Here is a 15,012-nt window from a genome sequence, read left to right as displayed (position 1 = left end):
GACATTTCCATGCTGCCTCCTTGTAATTTGCTGAACAAACGAACACGGTACATTCATAATTAAGGATGAATCAGAGTTTTTCTTCACTGTATTTTAACCAATCTGCAACAAAGACAGAAATGAATGTATATTTCTCTCTTTTTATATATAGTGTTTCCAGGCTCAAACCCTCTGTGTGTAACACACAGCCCATATGTTCTGAACTTTATTTGGTTAGGATGAAGCACTTGAGTGGGAGAGATGAGGATGAGGGGAGAGAAACAGAATCTGTTGACTTTATGTCAACAAAATACAGAAATCCTTCCTCGCCTCTGACAGATTGTTGACAACAATACTCATGCTTTAATGTTTTCAGTTTGAAAGGGAAAAATCTCACATGTTTGGCAACTTTTTGGCCAGAATCAATAAGTTAGATATTCAGCGAAGTGCAGCCTTTTTCAATCCACTAAGGAACATCTTAGGGAGAAAATGGACCACTGTAGAGCTTCAGCTAATGTATGGTGATGGCTCATGCACTGTGAACAGAAAGTCATGAATATAAAGTGTTGGTTTTGACCCTCTGTTGTGCTGAGTTGACAGCTGCTGAGCAGAGAGATTCAGATCATACGTACCGGGCAGCGCCATCACACCAGCCTACATCCCCTGTGCTAAAATATCTCCCAGCTATTTCCGATTGCTCTCACCCTTTTGTTTATGTCATTCTCCACACTGTCAGTGATTGCTGTTAGCAACCAGCTTAGTGAATGTGGAATGCACTGCTATGTCCGCAGAAAAACAATCTCCCCCAAACTAATGCTATTTCTATGCTAATAATTTGCTAGTGAATTTGCAGCTAAAATAAAGAACAGACTGATGCAAAAAGTAGAAGTCGGTTCTTCTGTCTTTTACTCAAAGTTTGCAGCGTTTTTCTAGATCAGGGATGCTCAAGTCCAGGCCTCAAGAGTTACTATTCTGCAACTTTTTGATGCACCCCATTTTTAACACTCCTAAATCAAATGAGTGGCTCGTTACCATGCCACTGCTGAGCTAAATGAGAGGATTGAGCCTTTAGATTCACGTGTGTTAGAGAAGAGATGCATCTAAAAGTTACAGGTAGCTCTGGAGGACTGGACTCGAGTGTCCGATCTAGATGTTTTCTTACAGTAATGCAAAAGTCTGCTGTTTATTTATATCGACAAGCATAATTTCAGTCAGAGTTAAGACTGGGAGTGTAACCTGCAGGAGTAGGCCTACATTTGCATTGTCAATCAAGGTTTTGACAATACATTGTCAAAAACAGGTTGTCCCTCATTCAAAATAAATGTATTTTCTTTTTTTTTGGAGGGGATAAGTGTGGGGTTGGGCAGAGGACGGTTCAGCCAGGGTGGGATCAGGACAGGCGGGCAGTGTCATGCACCTACCTTACAAAACTCAAATAGGATACATCACTCTCTATCTTCTGTCCCAAGCCTTACTGAAAGAAGCAGCAAATGAAAATATTTCTTTACAAAGTATCCAACTTAACATATTGGCATCTGGTAACCAATATAAAGCTGCATTGTTTCTCTTTATGCACTCAAATAATAAAAATCTTAGATCATATTACAAAGGATAATAAAGGTAATTCTGGGTCGATATTTATCTTTTGCTAGACTCTGCATCACACTGACAGCACCAAACCAAAACACTGCATAATTGCACCATATATATTTAATGCTCTGAACTTCCATATCGACACATTTTTTTGCACCATGTTTTTTTCTCCCACACTGCTGACATTTGATCACTGCTGCACTTTAACAAAGGGAAATGTCATGAAGCTGTACAAAATGAAATTTCGTTTTGTTTACACTCTGTGTATAAAAAAATACAATAAAAGTTGCCTAAGTCTATCTTCCAGCACGTTAAGGTCACAGAGTAAACAGACCCTCTCCTCCTCAGAGAGACTCTACCTTCCCACTTCCACTGCCAAAGGGAGGCTACCAGCTCTGGCACAGAGAGACCTGTTTTCTTTACCTTAAGTGTTATCTACATTTGGTACTTCTCTTTAGATTGTATATAATTTCTCAGATTGATTCTTTTTTAAAAGTTATTGAAAGATTTTGTTAAATTATTTTTTTTAAAGTTTTAAATTATGTAGATTACATTGCAGTTTAATATAGATACATTTTGAGTGATGCATAGAGAATAAGGTGGACAAAAGGGGTAACCATTTGAGCATTTCTTTGTAAAAATCTTCTTGGTTAGGCTATCCTCTGGTAGTTGAATAAGGCAGTCTCAACTCTCTAATTTATGATGCAAAGGTCCTAAAGCCGGGCTTACACTGTACGATTTTTTAACCTTTTCGGGCTGACTTTCCAGTTGTATGATAATGTTTCAAACGTGCTGACTTTCAGCGTGACTGTGCATCATGTAGTGTACAGGGGGTAACGAGGGGCGATCAGCCTCTCACGATCACCTCCCGATCAGGGATCGTGAGGTCGGGAGAAAATCAAACATGTTTGAGATTCAGTCGGCTGTCGTGGGCAAATCGCTCAGTGTGCATGCATGGATTCTTCTTCTTCTTCCTCTCAGATGTAAACACAGAAGCATGGTGGGGTGCGACTGAAATGGAGTTCTTTCTGTGAAATTGACAGAACATAGTAGCCATGTTTGCTCAGCCATGTCTTTGTACGAATACGTCATCGCCTTTTCTTTGGCTTTCAGCACAAAATTGCACAAATTGCCAAAGAGTGAGCTTCATATTCCTCTTCTACTCGTTTGGCTTCCAGATAGACGAGTGAAAGTAGCTCCATCTCACTGCGGAGCTGAGTCCGACGTGGTTTTTAGACGTACACTGTGAGCAGGTAGATCACATCAGAGGGTCAGGTCGCACAGTGTGAGAACATACATCGTGAGCTGCAGCTGCATGCCACGATTGAAAAAAATTGCACAATGTATGCCCGACTTAATCTATATCAACCACTACAGCTAGTGTAGCAGTGACCTTATGAACACCTAAAAAACATCCAATGGCTCGGTTCTGAAGAGCATTGATGTGTTTAAGTTCTTTGAAGCCCCAAACACCAGCAACATCCAGCAGGATTGAGCCAACAATAGAATCAATTAGCTTTGTAAAAACAGAGAAACTCAGATCAGGTAAGATCTTCATAGATCTCAGATCTCTGCCCGCTGATTCTGATAGACGTTTTGTCCCCTCAGTAAATCATATGAATTCTTTAAAGACCAACCCGTGTATTTATAAGAACTTGCGTACGCTAAAGATGTTTGTTTATACCTAAAACTAAAATCTACATCTGAAATATTCACAGTCATGCTTAAAACATCGACACCTAATTCACAATTCCCAATATGAACCAGTTAATTTATGCATACACATTTTAAAAGTTCTTCAGCCTTGGTATTTATCACATGTACCTAAAGCATATCATCTACTTTAGCTACGCTTTAGCTCTGGTTCTTAGTGAGGGTGTATGACTACTAAAGCTTTTCCCGGGATCTGGGTTCTTAGAGGTAGCAGATGATTTTCTACATCCTTTTACAACTTTAAAAGAAATTTCGAATCACGTAAATGCCCTGGAGTGCAAATTTGGTGAAAATCCATAACTTTTCAGGTTTTTAAAACACATTGAAGCTTTGTTATACAGATTTTGGTGTGAAAAAAGACACTTAAACTTAACTAAAAAGAAAGAAACCTCCATGTTTTAAAATGCTGAGAAGTTGAGTACAGGGTCTGCCACAGCTTTGTTCTGAATAGGTTACTGGTATAGCTACCTAATACTAACAAAATAATGTAGACTTAGGTTTTATTCTTAATCAGTATTTGCAGACAATTATCAATTTCCTATCCTGTTTGCTGAAAAAGTAGCATCTCAAAGCATTTTAAGTCTGGAATTTAGGAAATGCTTTTGAGATGAAAGATAGAACTCTTCTATCTGCAGTGGTTTGCATTTTTCTGTCTGCCTCCTCACGATGCCCCACAGTTCCTCTCAGCTCAGCGAATTACGCCGCTGCCATGCAGAATAAAACATGATGTGTTGTGCTGGCCCGCCAGGGGCAGAAGGGCACAGTGACTCATCAGAATGGACATTATTTAGCTGAATGCATTTTTGACCAAAATCTGATCAAAGCAGAATCTCTGTAGTTGTTTGGGCTCGGCGTCGCAGCAGGCGATGTGGGGGCTACCATGCAAGCATCTGCATATTTTCCAGGTCTCCTGATGCAGCTGTTGCTCCTATGCCCACTTTTCAAATCATTCAATTAAATATATAAGTATTTATTGTTTTGCTTTTTTCCAGGTACACCGAGGAGGAGATCCGTCAGAAAGTGAGCACATTCAGACAAATGCTGATGGACAAGGAGGGCGTTATCACCAGAGAGGGGTCTCAAACCCAACCTTTGTAAGTGACATCATATCCAGCTTTGTCTGGAAATGTCTGTCTTATCTAGTCTGTTCATTTCTAGCATGTTTGCATAATAACAGTATCAGAAATGCAGGACAATAGGATTGTGAGCATTAGTTGTCTAAAAAGTAGCATCATTTGTACTCCTTAAATCTTTTTTCTGTATTGTAAAGAAGTTTTCATACACTATATATTGTACATGAAAGCTGTATTTATTGGGGTTTGTGAACATCATTCACTTCCAGGGGGAAACACTTGTATCACGTAGAGCCTTGGTGGTTTTCAAACTAAGAGTTGGATGCACAAATCTGAAGCAAATGCAAATTCTCTTCTAATCCTTACGTGCTTAAAGTTCCACATTTGGACTTAAAAATAGAAAAATCCGGACTAATATTATAGAGGTCTTTTATCAAGTTTTTCAGACAGGAGATGCTTTTTTGATCCAAAAACAAGCTTCCGGCATAAGCTTCAGATTAAATGTTTGAGCATCCTTCTTATTAGAAGTGGTGAAGATCATTCTGATCTATTGGCTTTTTGGCATTGATCTAACTTTTAAAAACAGTCTGCAAATTTTTAAGAAGTCTGAGCTCGAGGTAACTTTAAAACCTCAGACAAATCCAGTTTCAGTGTTTGGCATTATTGTTGTCTTATAAATCCTGTTTGCTTTAAGTTTCAGCCATCTAGAACAGGGGCTCCCAAAGTGGGGGGGTTAACAGACACCAAGCAGGGGGTCAAGGAATGGTTTTTCCACAATCATTGTGATGTGATCCCTGAGGTATATTGTGAGTCAAAATATATAATAGAAGACATGAAATATATGAATTTCCTAAGAAAAAAGTAGAAGTAACATTTATTTATTTATCTAATACATGATTTGCTCCCCGGGCGTCGCACAATGGCTGCCAACTGCTACCCAATGGGATGGGTTAAATGCAGAGAGTTCATTTCATAGCTCTGTACTTGCGATAGTGTAATGACAATAAAATGCTGGAAAAAAAAGAATGATTCAAATATTAAAACATACCATTAACTTATAAAATGCACAGTTAAGTGTCCCATTAAAAATAGAAATATATTTAAGATGATTCATAACTTTTTTCAATGACATTCAGTACTTGAATGTCTTTGAAAAATCATTTCATTCAAAATTGGATGTAATTATTTCCCTTTATTTGTACATATAAATATGGAGTAGAGTAAATATATGTACGTTTAGGGGGTCGGCAGTCTGTTGCATCGTTATTTATGGGGTTGCATGCTGAAATGTTTGAAAATGTTTTGGAAACATTTGATCTAGAGGTCGAACTGAGGTGAATTCTTTTTTAATTCATCTAAAAAATGCACCATTTATTACTGTTAGCAATGAAAGAAACCCTTAGGATGATTCTACTTCCTCCATGTTGGTTCAAGTATTTGAGAGTCTCCAAAGAATGTGGCCTCATGGTCCATGTTTGTAATCAGTATTGTGCAGCATTGTGTTGTTGTGCTCATATGATTATTTATTCAATAATTGAGGAGTACAAAGTATTTTTGAATTTAAAGGTTGGTTTAAATTATTGATATGTGGTTTCCGATTAAAATGGGATTAATTTCGATTAATTAATTACAGACCATGTAGTTAAGTTGATTGAAAAATCTGATTGTCCCACCACTAGGTAAAACACAAAGCTACATAACACAGCTTAATACAAAGTAAAAAAAGTGAGTAAGGAAGAAAGTCGGTTCTCAGAGACGCTTCAACTAATAAAACTATGGTACACAGCAAAGATGTGACCAAAGCAGTTCTGGTCAGACAGCCGAAAATATATGGAAACTGATATTGTGACAGAAATTAACACTGCATATCAACACAGTAAAACATGTAACCCACATCCTGTTGTTGGGATGCTTACTGAAAACTGTTAAATATTTAGTTTGAAGCCCTAGTTTTAGTCTCTTGTGAGTGTTAGAAATGCAATGATATTTAAGTCTTTGACAGGCTAGTCATGTGAAGATTAGTCAGAAAATTCCCTCAAGCTTTATGTAGAAGGTGAAAGGGAGCCAAGAATCTTTGATTAAGTCAGTCATACTGTTGGTGTAATCTTGATCCAAACTAAAGAAGAACCCACTCAGAGTCATGAGTAATGAGAACAGCAGCGCATAAGCATGGTGACCTTCTGAGCCAGTCCATCACACATCAGAGTTGATAGAGAGGTGTCAAACTGACCTACTGTCTGTCAGCTTATGACGGGTAATAAAGTTTATGCATCCGGTCTCTCTAACATGGCTAATGAGGATTCTGCCCTTCCTTGTACCTAAACAAACGTTTGACATTTACATAGAACATGTTGAGATGCGGAGGACTGCTGAGGCTGAAGTTATGAAGTTATACAAGGATGAATATATTGACATTTATGGCAAACGGTAAAGATTTGTCAATCTTTCATATTGTTCTGTCAATTAGACTTGACTGTAGTTAATGTTCTTTATGCTGGGCAGGAACTCTGCTGCAAAAATCATGTAGAAATACCTTATCTGTCAAAACTGATTATTTACTATAAACCTGCTGAGAAACACAAAAATTATGAGCGTTTCTCAATATGTGTACTTGTGCGTTCTCATGTGCTCGTGTACTCGTGAAACGCCATCAACCTTAGCCCTAGTGCTGTTCAAATTCACAGCAGACTGAGAACAGACAAAGTCCCTGAATGTTGTTCTCTGACTGGAACTGGGCAGGTTTTATTGTTCAGTTAAAAATTGATATTATATTTATTGGACCATAAGTCCAGCATAAAGTCTATCTATCTATTGAGCTACACCTCAAATGCTTGATGAGTGAACGCTCCCTATTCTGGCATGTTCACATTTTTACCTTTAAAACATGCAAACCTTTGTAGTGTTGAGCTTAAATCATTCACCATTGATCTTGTTTACTAAAATGAGATTATTATTAAACAGGATTTAATAATTTTAGAATACATATATTTTAATATTTTGTATTCTTAAAATATTTTTTTAACTATTAATTCAATCTGTAGGTTTAGTTCATTGTTTGTTATAATATTTTTAGCATGATGCTGTTTTTAATCATTTCTGTTTGAGCAAAGTTTGTCACAGATTCTGTCAAACCTCTATTGAACATTGCTGATGTTTTTTCACAGAAAGAGGAGCCCCAGATCAAATACTGCTTAAGGCCAAATACAAGCAACAAGCCTAATACGATACAAGCTATTGTAATTAGCTTGGATTCCATTCATTTAATATTTCTTCAAGACTCCCCAGAGTTTTTTTAAAAGTCTGTAATTTCAATTTTTTTTATGTCTGTATTTAGCTTCTTTTATCAACCCTTCACACAGCATAATGTGGCCACATTGCCTTTTGAAGCTCTTTTTGTGAAAGTGCAGTATATTTTAATAAACAACTTTTTCCATATTTTTTCATTTTAGTTTTATGGATTAGCATAAATCCTTACTTCCACATTTTGTAATGAAATAATATCATTGTTTTACTTCAAGGCTAGTTTTTTTCTCATTTCTATTTTTATTTTAAGTAAGTAGTTTCCCTGGATGAAGCGGAAGATGACAAATACGAATATGATAAATCTATTAATTATTCTTTTTTTTTAATAAAAAAAAAAAGATTTATTCACAAATTTTAATTTTAATTTAAAATTTAAATAAGCATAGACAAATAATGAACTGCAAATGGTAAGAAATAAAAACATATACAAATATATATAGGTCCTTAGACTTTTATTTTTCTTTTGTATATCAATGACATCACTGAAGTGTCAAAATTTCTTAAAGGGGAACGCATATGCAAAAATATAACTGCGGATGTCTGGAGAGCAGTGATTCGCCTACATGTTATGAATGCTGGCGTACTGTAAATGATCAATTATAAACAGTTTAGTTTGTGCCTTCAACTAGTTGCCCATAGGAAGACGTTACTTGGATATGACCTAATGGAATATCTTCAGAACAGCTCCAAATGAGACAAAACTAATATGGGTGAGTAGAACATGATGTAACAACTTAAAATTAAGGGCCCAATGTAAACAAAACGGCGTTTCCCTTTAAGTTTATTTTATGTGCAGATGATACAACCTTGTTCTATTCAGGGGAAAATATAAAACAGGTGCATGGAGTGGTTGAAACATAATTTGTGAAAATAAAAAAAAAATGGTTCACTAATAACAGATTATCATTAAATGTTGGTAAAACATTTAATGATAATGATAATCATGATATTTTTGTCTCAAATCCTGCTAAAAGTAGGTTATTCTTTGAGCAAAAGGGTTTTACAGTTTGTGTACCAGCACTCTATTTCAACTGCCAAATTAGTTTACAATGATTTCTATAAACGATTAATCACAATTGATTTCAGTCCCAATTTAGTACATTCTGTTGTCTTTTATTTATGTTTTCAATCAATGTTTTTAAATTAAGTTTAAAGCTCTACATTAATATAAAACAGAAGTCCATAAAAATTTGCTATGTGTGCTTCTGTTTAGACGAGCAGTTATATTCAGCACATCATTTTTTCAGTGAGTTATATAACTGGAAGGCGAGGGCCCCTTAAGAGTAGTTTACGACTCTTGAACACAGCCTAATAAACTACCTAGCAGTGAGGATAGATGTGCAATCCTCCATTTCATATTTACCAGTGTCTATATTGATTTTTTGAAGACTGGATGAGAAGTGAAGGGGCGCATTTTGTTGAATAACCCAGTATGGAAATAATACAGAATCTGACCCAACATGGGCTTCACATAAAGCTCCACTGTCAGATGAAAAATAGAGAGACTCCTTTCAGAGAACAGAAGGACTATTTTATAGATGTGAGTGCGAAGTTTGGCTGTTTAGTTAATTTTTTAGCTGTTCAGTCTTTTCTTTTTTGTACAGCCTCATCTAGCAGTCAGGCTGTACTTTAATTTTAATCATCTTTTTTAGCAACTACAAGATTTAGCTCTGCTCACAGTATGAGGAATAATGAATTAACCCCCCATCCCCCCATAAAATGACACCCTATAATAACTCTGTGCAGCAGCAAGAATAAGACTGATCCCTCAGCGGCTGAGTGGCTGTCTGAGAGAGGATACGAACGAGTTGCACCACTTTGTGCTGCAGCCCTGAGGAGGGACTTGGTCGCAGTTTATCACTGCCAGGACAAAGGATGAACGGGGCAGCCTCTTACCAGTGCAGCAATGAGCATAGGGGACACTTGCTCATCTGCCAAACAGGGCGGCTGTCTGGCTAGACAGATGTCTCCTGCATACTGTAGCCTGGCACCAATTAGGAGATTAAGAACAGGGTGGGGAATTAGTTGATTCATCACTAATGACTGAGCTCAGGGAGCACTAGATAGTTTAAATTGTTGTTAATTGCTTTTTTTGTTGGCAGTATGTTTCATTGCTGCTTCCATAGGAGCCGTGGCCTAAAATTAGATGACATACAGGTTATTCCAGTTTTTTTACAAGGGCAATGTGACATATTATGGAAACGAATCCATTTTCCTACAAAAAGAGCTTCAAAAAGGCACAAAGACTTCTTTGCGGTCTATATTTGTGTCACAATATGATGTTGTTGAGGACCACAACAGTAAGAGGACCAGGCAGAAAACAGATTTTTTAATATCAAGTTGACAAACCTACTGAACACAATGAAAATACAGGAACCAGGAACCCAACAAAGAGCAAACTGGAAACAGGAAAATAAATACAAATGGGAAGTGACAGCCAGCAGGGAAAACAAGTCAGGGCAATCAACAAAAACACAGAACATGTGTAGATTATGACACCACCCCTCCCGCAAGGCCAAATACCAAATGCTAAGTCCATGAAGAGGAAAAAAAAATAATCTTGTGGGCAAAGATGGCCTTGTCTGAGAGGAAGAAAGCGAAACAAAAAAATTGGTGACCTGCAATGGAATTCAGGTTGGTAGCAGTGATGCAACACCCTTGGATGCTGATGGAGAGTTGTGCAGGAACCTTGCAGGCCCATGGCAAAGGTTATTGGAGAACACACTGAGAACCTTGTTTGAAGGTCAACCGTGGAGCATAAAGCCGCTGAGTTTCTGTCTACTGGGAGGTTGGCCAAGAGGTCTGGAGAGAGGGACCTACAGAGGAGCTCTAGATACTTCAACCATCAGAGGAGGTCTTAAGCCTGAGATTTCAGATGACTGGAATCCATGGAGAAGCCAGAAACCCGCAGAGAAGCCCTGAGAACAGAAATTAAAAACTATTTTCAAGAACAAGAGGTTGGTCCTCCTGGACACCCCTGCTGGAGCTGCGGCTTCAGGTGGCAGGAGGATGTAATGATCAGACTAACGTGCAAATGATACTGGAACCTTAGTGAGGCTCTGACCTGACACTTGAACCTTGAGGCAGGGTGGATCTGATGTGGAAGGGTCACCCAGACCCAATTTGAGTGGGGAGAAATAATGACATTAACACCAGGAACACATGTTGTGTTTCTAGGTATTGGCAGGTGTACTTGACTAGTCAGCCAACAAACTTTTCTTCGTCTGACCCTCTGAGAGACAAGAGAGGCACCCTAGTCCAGAAAACTAAAGATCTGGGGCTGGGAAGGAGACTGCAGGTATATCAGCATGCTGAAAAGGCTCTAGGCATTGCTCTCAGAAGGTGCTTGTGTGGTGATTTCAGCTGATGGTTGTTGGATTTGGGTAGGTGAAGTAAAGCTACAGTTCAACGTACTGCTTCTTGGGCGGGGGAATGATCCTGAAGCTCCCGAAAGATGATTGCTCCTCCTTGCAGCTCATCCTCGTACTGATGCATATTTCTCTCTACCGGCCATTGGAGATACTCAATCTACTTCATTTGTTGGGCTTGCTGTCATAATGGTAGGAGGTGAGTCCTTGATAGCAGGTAATGTAATTTTGGGGTGCTGGCGCAGAGACACATTTAAAACCTGCAGAAGAGTGAGGCCTGAACTTTAGGACTTCCTTTCTGGATTATAAATTAAGCATCAAAATTGGGAAGAATTCATGGTTGAAAGGGCCAAAGAAGCTGGTCTGAGTCTGAAACTAAAAAACTTTACGTCTACATTCATTTAAACTCTCTCATCTAAGCCGTGAATCATCTACATAGCCTTCAGCTGGTTGCTTCTCTCTGCTGCTTGTCCCACTCTGTAGGTTTCCTGCTCATTTCCTATGAGCTGTCATGGTAAAATAAGTTGTTTTTTTGGCTGCTTGGCAGCATCCCTGGTGGGCCCATCCATGCTCAGCCAATTAAGGGCTCTGCTGCCTCGTGTCTTCCTAACAAACCGCCTCGCCCACTCTGCTTTCTCCCTCTAGATATCCAACATCACATATTTTCGGGGTTTTCCTCTCTGTTACCCCAGCCTTCCTCTCAGATCTCATATAAAAAGCTCCTTTTATAGCACAGGCATGTGTATTTGAACCTGTCACTTAGGAAATGTCATCCTTTGCTTTATTGAATTCTTTCGCCATGTCGATTCAGCATCTTATTATCCCTCCTCTCTATTTTTAATCTCTGTCCAACTGATTGAAAAAGCAATACTTTGAGATTATGTTTCTTTATTCAAATTCTTAAATCCGAAAAAACAATACAAGGTCCAACAGCTGGGGGAGTTTTTTTATGCATCGGTGGAAATGGTACGGTCAGATTGGGTCCGTTACACAGGGGCATTAAAGAGGGACACAGGGATATTGGAGAAAGAATGGTTAAAAATAAGCAGCCATCTGTCAGTAAATATGCAGCGTATCTAAGTAGTTGGGTAGGTTTTAACCCTGCAAAATGAGACCTAAATCTGAAAGCCGTGTTCTCAATCTGGGATTAAGAAAATTAGAAACATCCTAATAAAACTGCAACAGAAGTAAAATAAATAAAAACAGTTTTAGAGCCTTATTATAAATAGATGAGGGTCTTGTGGATGATATACAATGTCACACAAAAGTACTCCTACATTTACCCCTTTTCACATTTTCTACAAACAAAATGTTCCAAATATTTTATTACTTTATACAAAAAAGTTTGAAAAATTCCAAGAGGTAAAAATTTGACCAGCACCCCTTAGATGGAATTCTTCAAATTCTATCTAAGGTTAAGCATTTTTGGTAATATCCCTTCCTCTTTGCATAGACCAGTCAAACTAGGTGGAGAGTATAAATGTTTGGGAACATAATCTCATTTGGATTAAAGAACCTTTGCCCTAATCTAGTTTTATCATCTCTAACAGGTTTCCTCCTCGTAGGGCTGAAAGATATGGAGCAAACATATTGATAACACAATATTTTAATCTGCACTGCATTGCAATATATAATATATACAAAAATACTTACATATTTTCCATTCAATTATAAAAAATAAACCTTTAAATCTAAATTAAAAGGCATTGTCCCAGATTTCCTGCTGGTACATCTAGAAGCAAACAGCTGTAGATTAACATAAGAAAAGGCTTAAAATAATGCATTTGCATAGATTTAATGATAATTCTGCTTGAATAAAATGAGTGAGAATCTGGGGTGGGGTTTTGGGGATAATTATAAAACAATGTAGAGCATCTTGATATTTTTAAATTCCATGCCCCATTCTCTGGTTTTGTATTTAGCTCCATCCAGCTTTTCCTATCCTCTCCACAACATGAAGCGGCCGCCATTGTGTTTTATTATGACTACGATTTGGTCCAATGGAAAAGCATTATCCATTTTCTCCCCCAATGGATATAGTGGAGGGAATCATTTCTTTAATGCACTATATTTGATTTTATGAATATTGTTTGGCTTTAAACTTAAGAAAAAATATGATCGAATGGATTAGGGAAAAAATAGCTGGAGCTCTGACAGAATTATAAAAAATATTGCCTCATCCATGTTGCGGCACTGAAGTGAATTTACAATAAAATGTAGATTTGTTATTATCTAGGGTGGTCCTTGCTTTTTGTTAATGTTTTCAAGCTGTGCTAAGCAACTGTTCATGGGTCTTTAAAATGATTTTCCATCATCTAAAGCAGAAAGGTAGAAAATTGTCCACACCACAGGTTGCTGGTATCATCTGATCCCCCAACTAACTACAGCAAACTTTAAATAGCTGAAGTGCTGCGCAATATGGCATGATAAGTATAGTGTCTTCTACCAGCAAATATCATGTTAGATCCTGAGGGGATTATCACAGTTTGCATGTTGCTGCCCTTTCCTTTATCATTCAGTCTGCACTCCACTGATGAAAATGTGAGTCACTCTGTAAAATCAGCTCTTCTATTGTTTCCCCTTCTGTTGTGGGTTGCCATGGACACACAGTTGGCAGCAGCAGCAGATTAAAGAGTAAAACTTTTTGTTTCTTTTGTTAGAAAAAACATCACTTCACACCTTGATCCTTGACGTGTGTTCTTTCAGGGTAAACCACTTTCATTATCAGCCTGACGAGTATGAAGAGGACCCAGAGGCAGCTGGATATGAAGATGGAGACTATGAGGAGGACTACCACAGTGACAACAGGTGGGGTAAAAACCGTCACCCCTACTTGGAGGAATTAAAAGATCAGTGGAAAATATTTCTGAATTTATCCTTGTATAAAATTAAGTTTTAAAAGGCAATGGAAATGTTCATGCAAAGCAATGGAACAATGCAAAAATGCCAACTGGAAGTACTAAATGGGCCCAAAATATTTTATTTTATTTAAATTAAAAACAAATGTTTTGTGTTTTGTTTTACTTTTGTATTCATTAAGGAAATAAATGCTGTTTGAAGTAAACAAACAAGTAGTCCAATTTCTGTAGAGTTTGCCTGGTTAAAAAGAAAATGTTATGTTTTTTTTCTTAAAGATTTTTTTTCATGGCTGCACAGTGGTGCATCTTGTAGCACAGTTGCCTTGCAGCAAGAAGGATTTGATTCCTGGCCTTTATTATGGTGGCTGACAGGTGCAAGTAAAACGGTGAAACGAGCTGCAAATACTTATGTGATGCAAACTTCAAAAGCACGCAAGCACAGAAGACAAATGCAACAGAAAAACACTGCAAATACAAAAGAAACTGTCTGCAAACTGGTACAGATGTGCAGCAAACTGCAACTGTTTTCTCCAGGCACTCCGGCACAGTCCAAAAGCATCACTGTTGGGTTGATTGGTGTCTCTAAATTGTCCTTAGGTGCTTGTGTGACCCCACCATGACACTGACAGCTAAGCGGGAGAAGAAAGAATTTTTAAGATTTTTTTAGCAACTCTTGCTTTGTTGAATGGGCTCATTAAAGTCAGCTTTTAAGTATAAGGTCACTTGATTCCTTCTATCCTATTTGCAATTAAATAAAACTGAAAGCAAAATCTTGCCTATAAAAAGGTGACAATAATTTGCAGCACCTGACATTTTAAATTGTAGGAAATGTTTTATTTTCTGCATTTCTTTAAAAGGGAAATTTTTCAGCTGCATCAAAGGCCACAAAGAAATGTCTTAGAGGGCAGCAAATGGCCTGCAGGCCACACTATGGACACTGCAGATGTAGCTCCTCTCAATTTCTCTACACAGAGATAATCATATTTAGTAAATCTGCTATTTTCATGCATTGGTTTTGCGATTTGGCAGAACAGATTCAGGAAATGAGAAAATGTACACTGGCTATGTCATTGCTGAGGCACCATAACAAGACCAGATTACTATAATCTAAACCGAAAAGCTGAA

General features: G+C 37.8%; 1 protein-coding gene across 1 annotated transcript in view; it reads left to right on the top strand.

Annotated features, from left to right (window-relative positions):
* Positions 1-15,012, top strand: part of srrm3 (serine/arginine repetitive matrix 3) — a 117,254-nt gene that overhangs the window by 73,519 nt on the left and 28,723 nt on the right. Inside the window, exons 3-4 of the mRNA XM_038288330.1 lie at positions 4,278-4,379; positions 13,736-13,837. Of these exons, the coding sequence (XP_038144258.1) occupies positions 4,278-4,379; positions 13,736-13,837 (204 nt within the window). The remainder of the gene's footprint in view (positions 1-4,277; positions 4,380-13,735; positions 13,838-15,012) is intronic.

Source organism: Cyprinodon tularosa, unplaced genomic scaffold (genome assembly GCF_016077235.1).
Source record: "Cyprinodon tularosa strain WSP-4 unplaced genomic scaffold, ASM1607723v1 ctg251, whole genome shotgun sequence".
NCBI classification, from domain to species: domain Eukaryota; kingdom Metazoa; phylum Chordata; class Actinopteri; order Cyprinodontiformes; family Cyprinodontidae; genus Cyprinodon; species Cyprinodon tularosa.
This window is presented reverse-complemented; position numbering and strand designations above follow the sequence as displayed.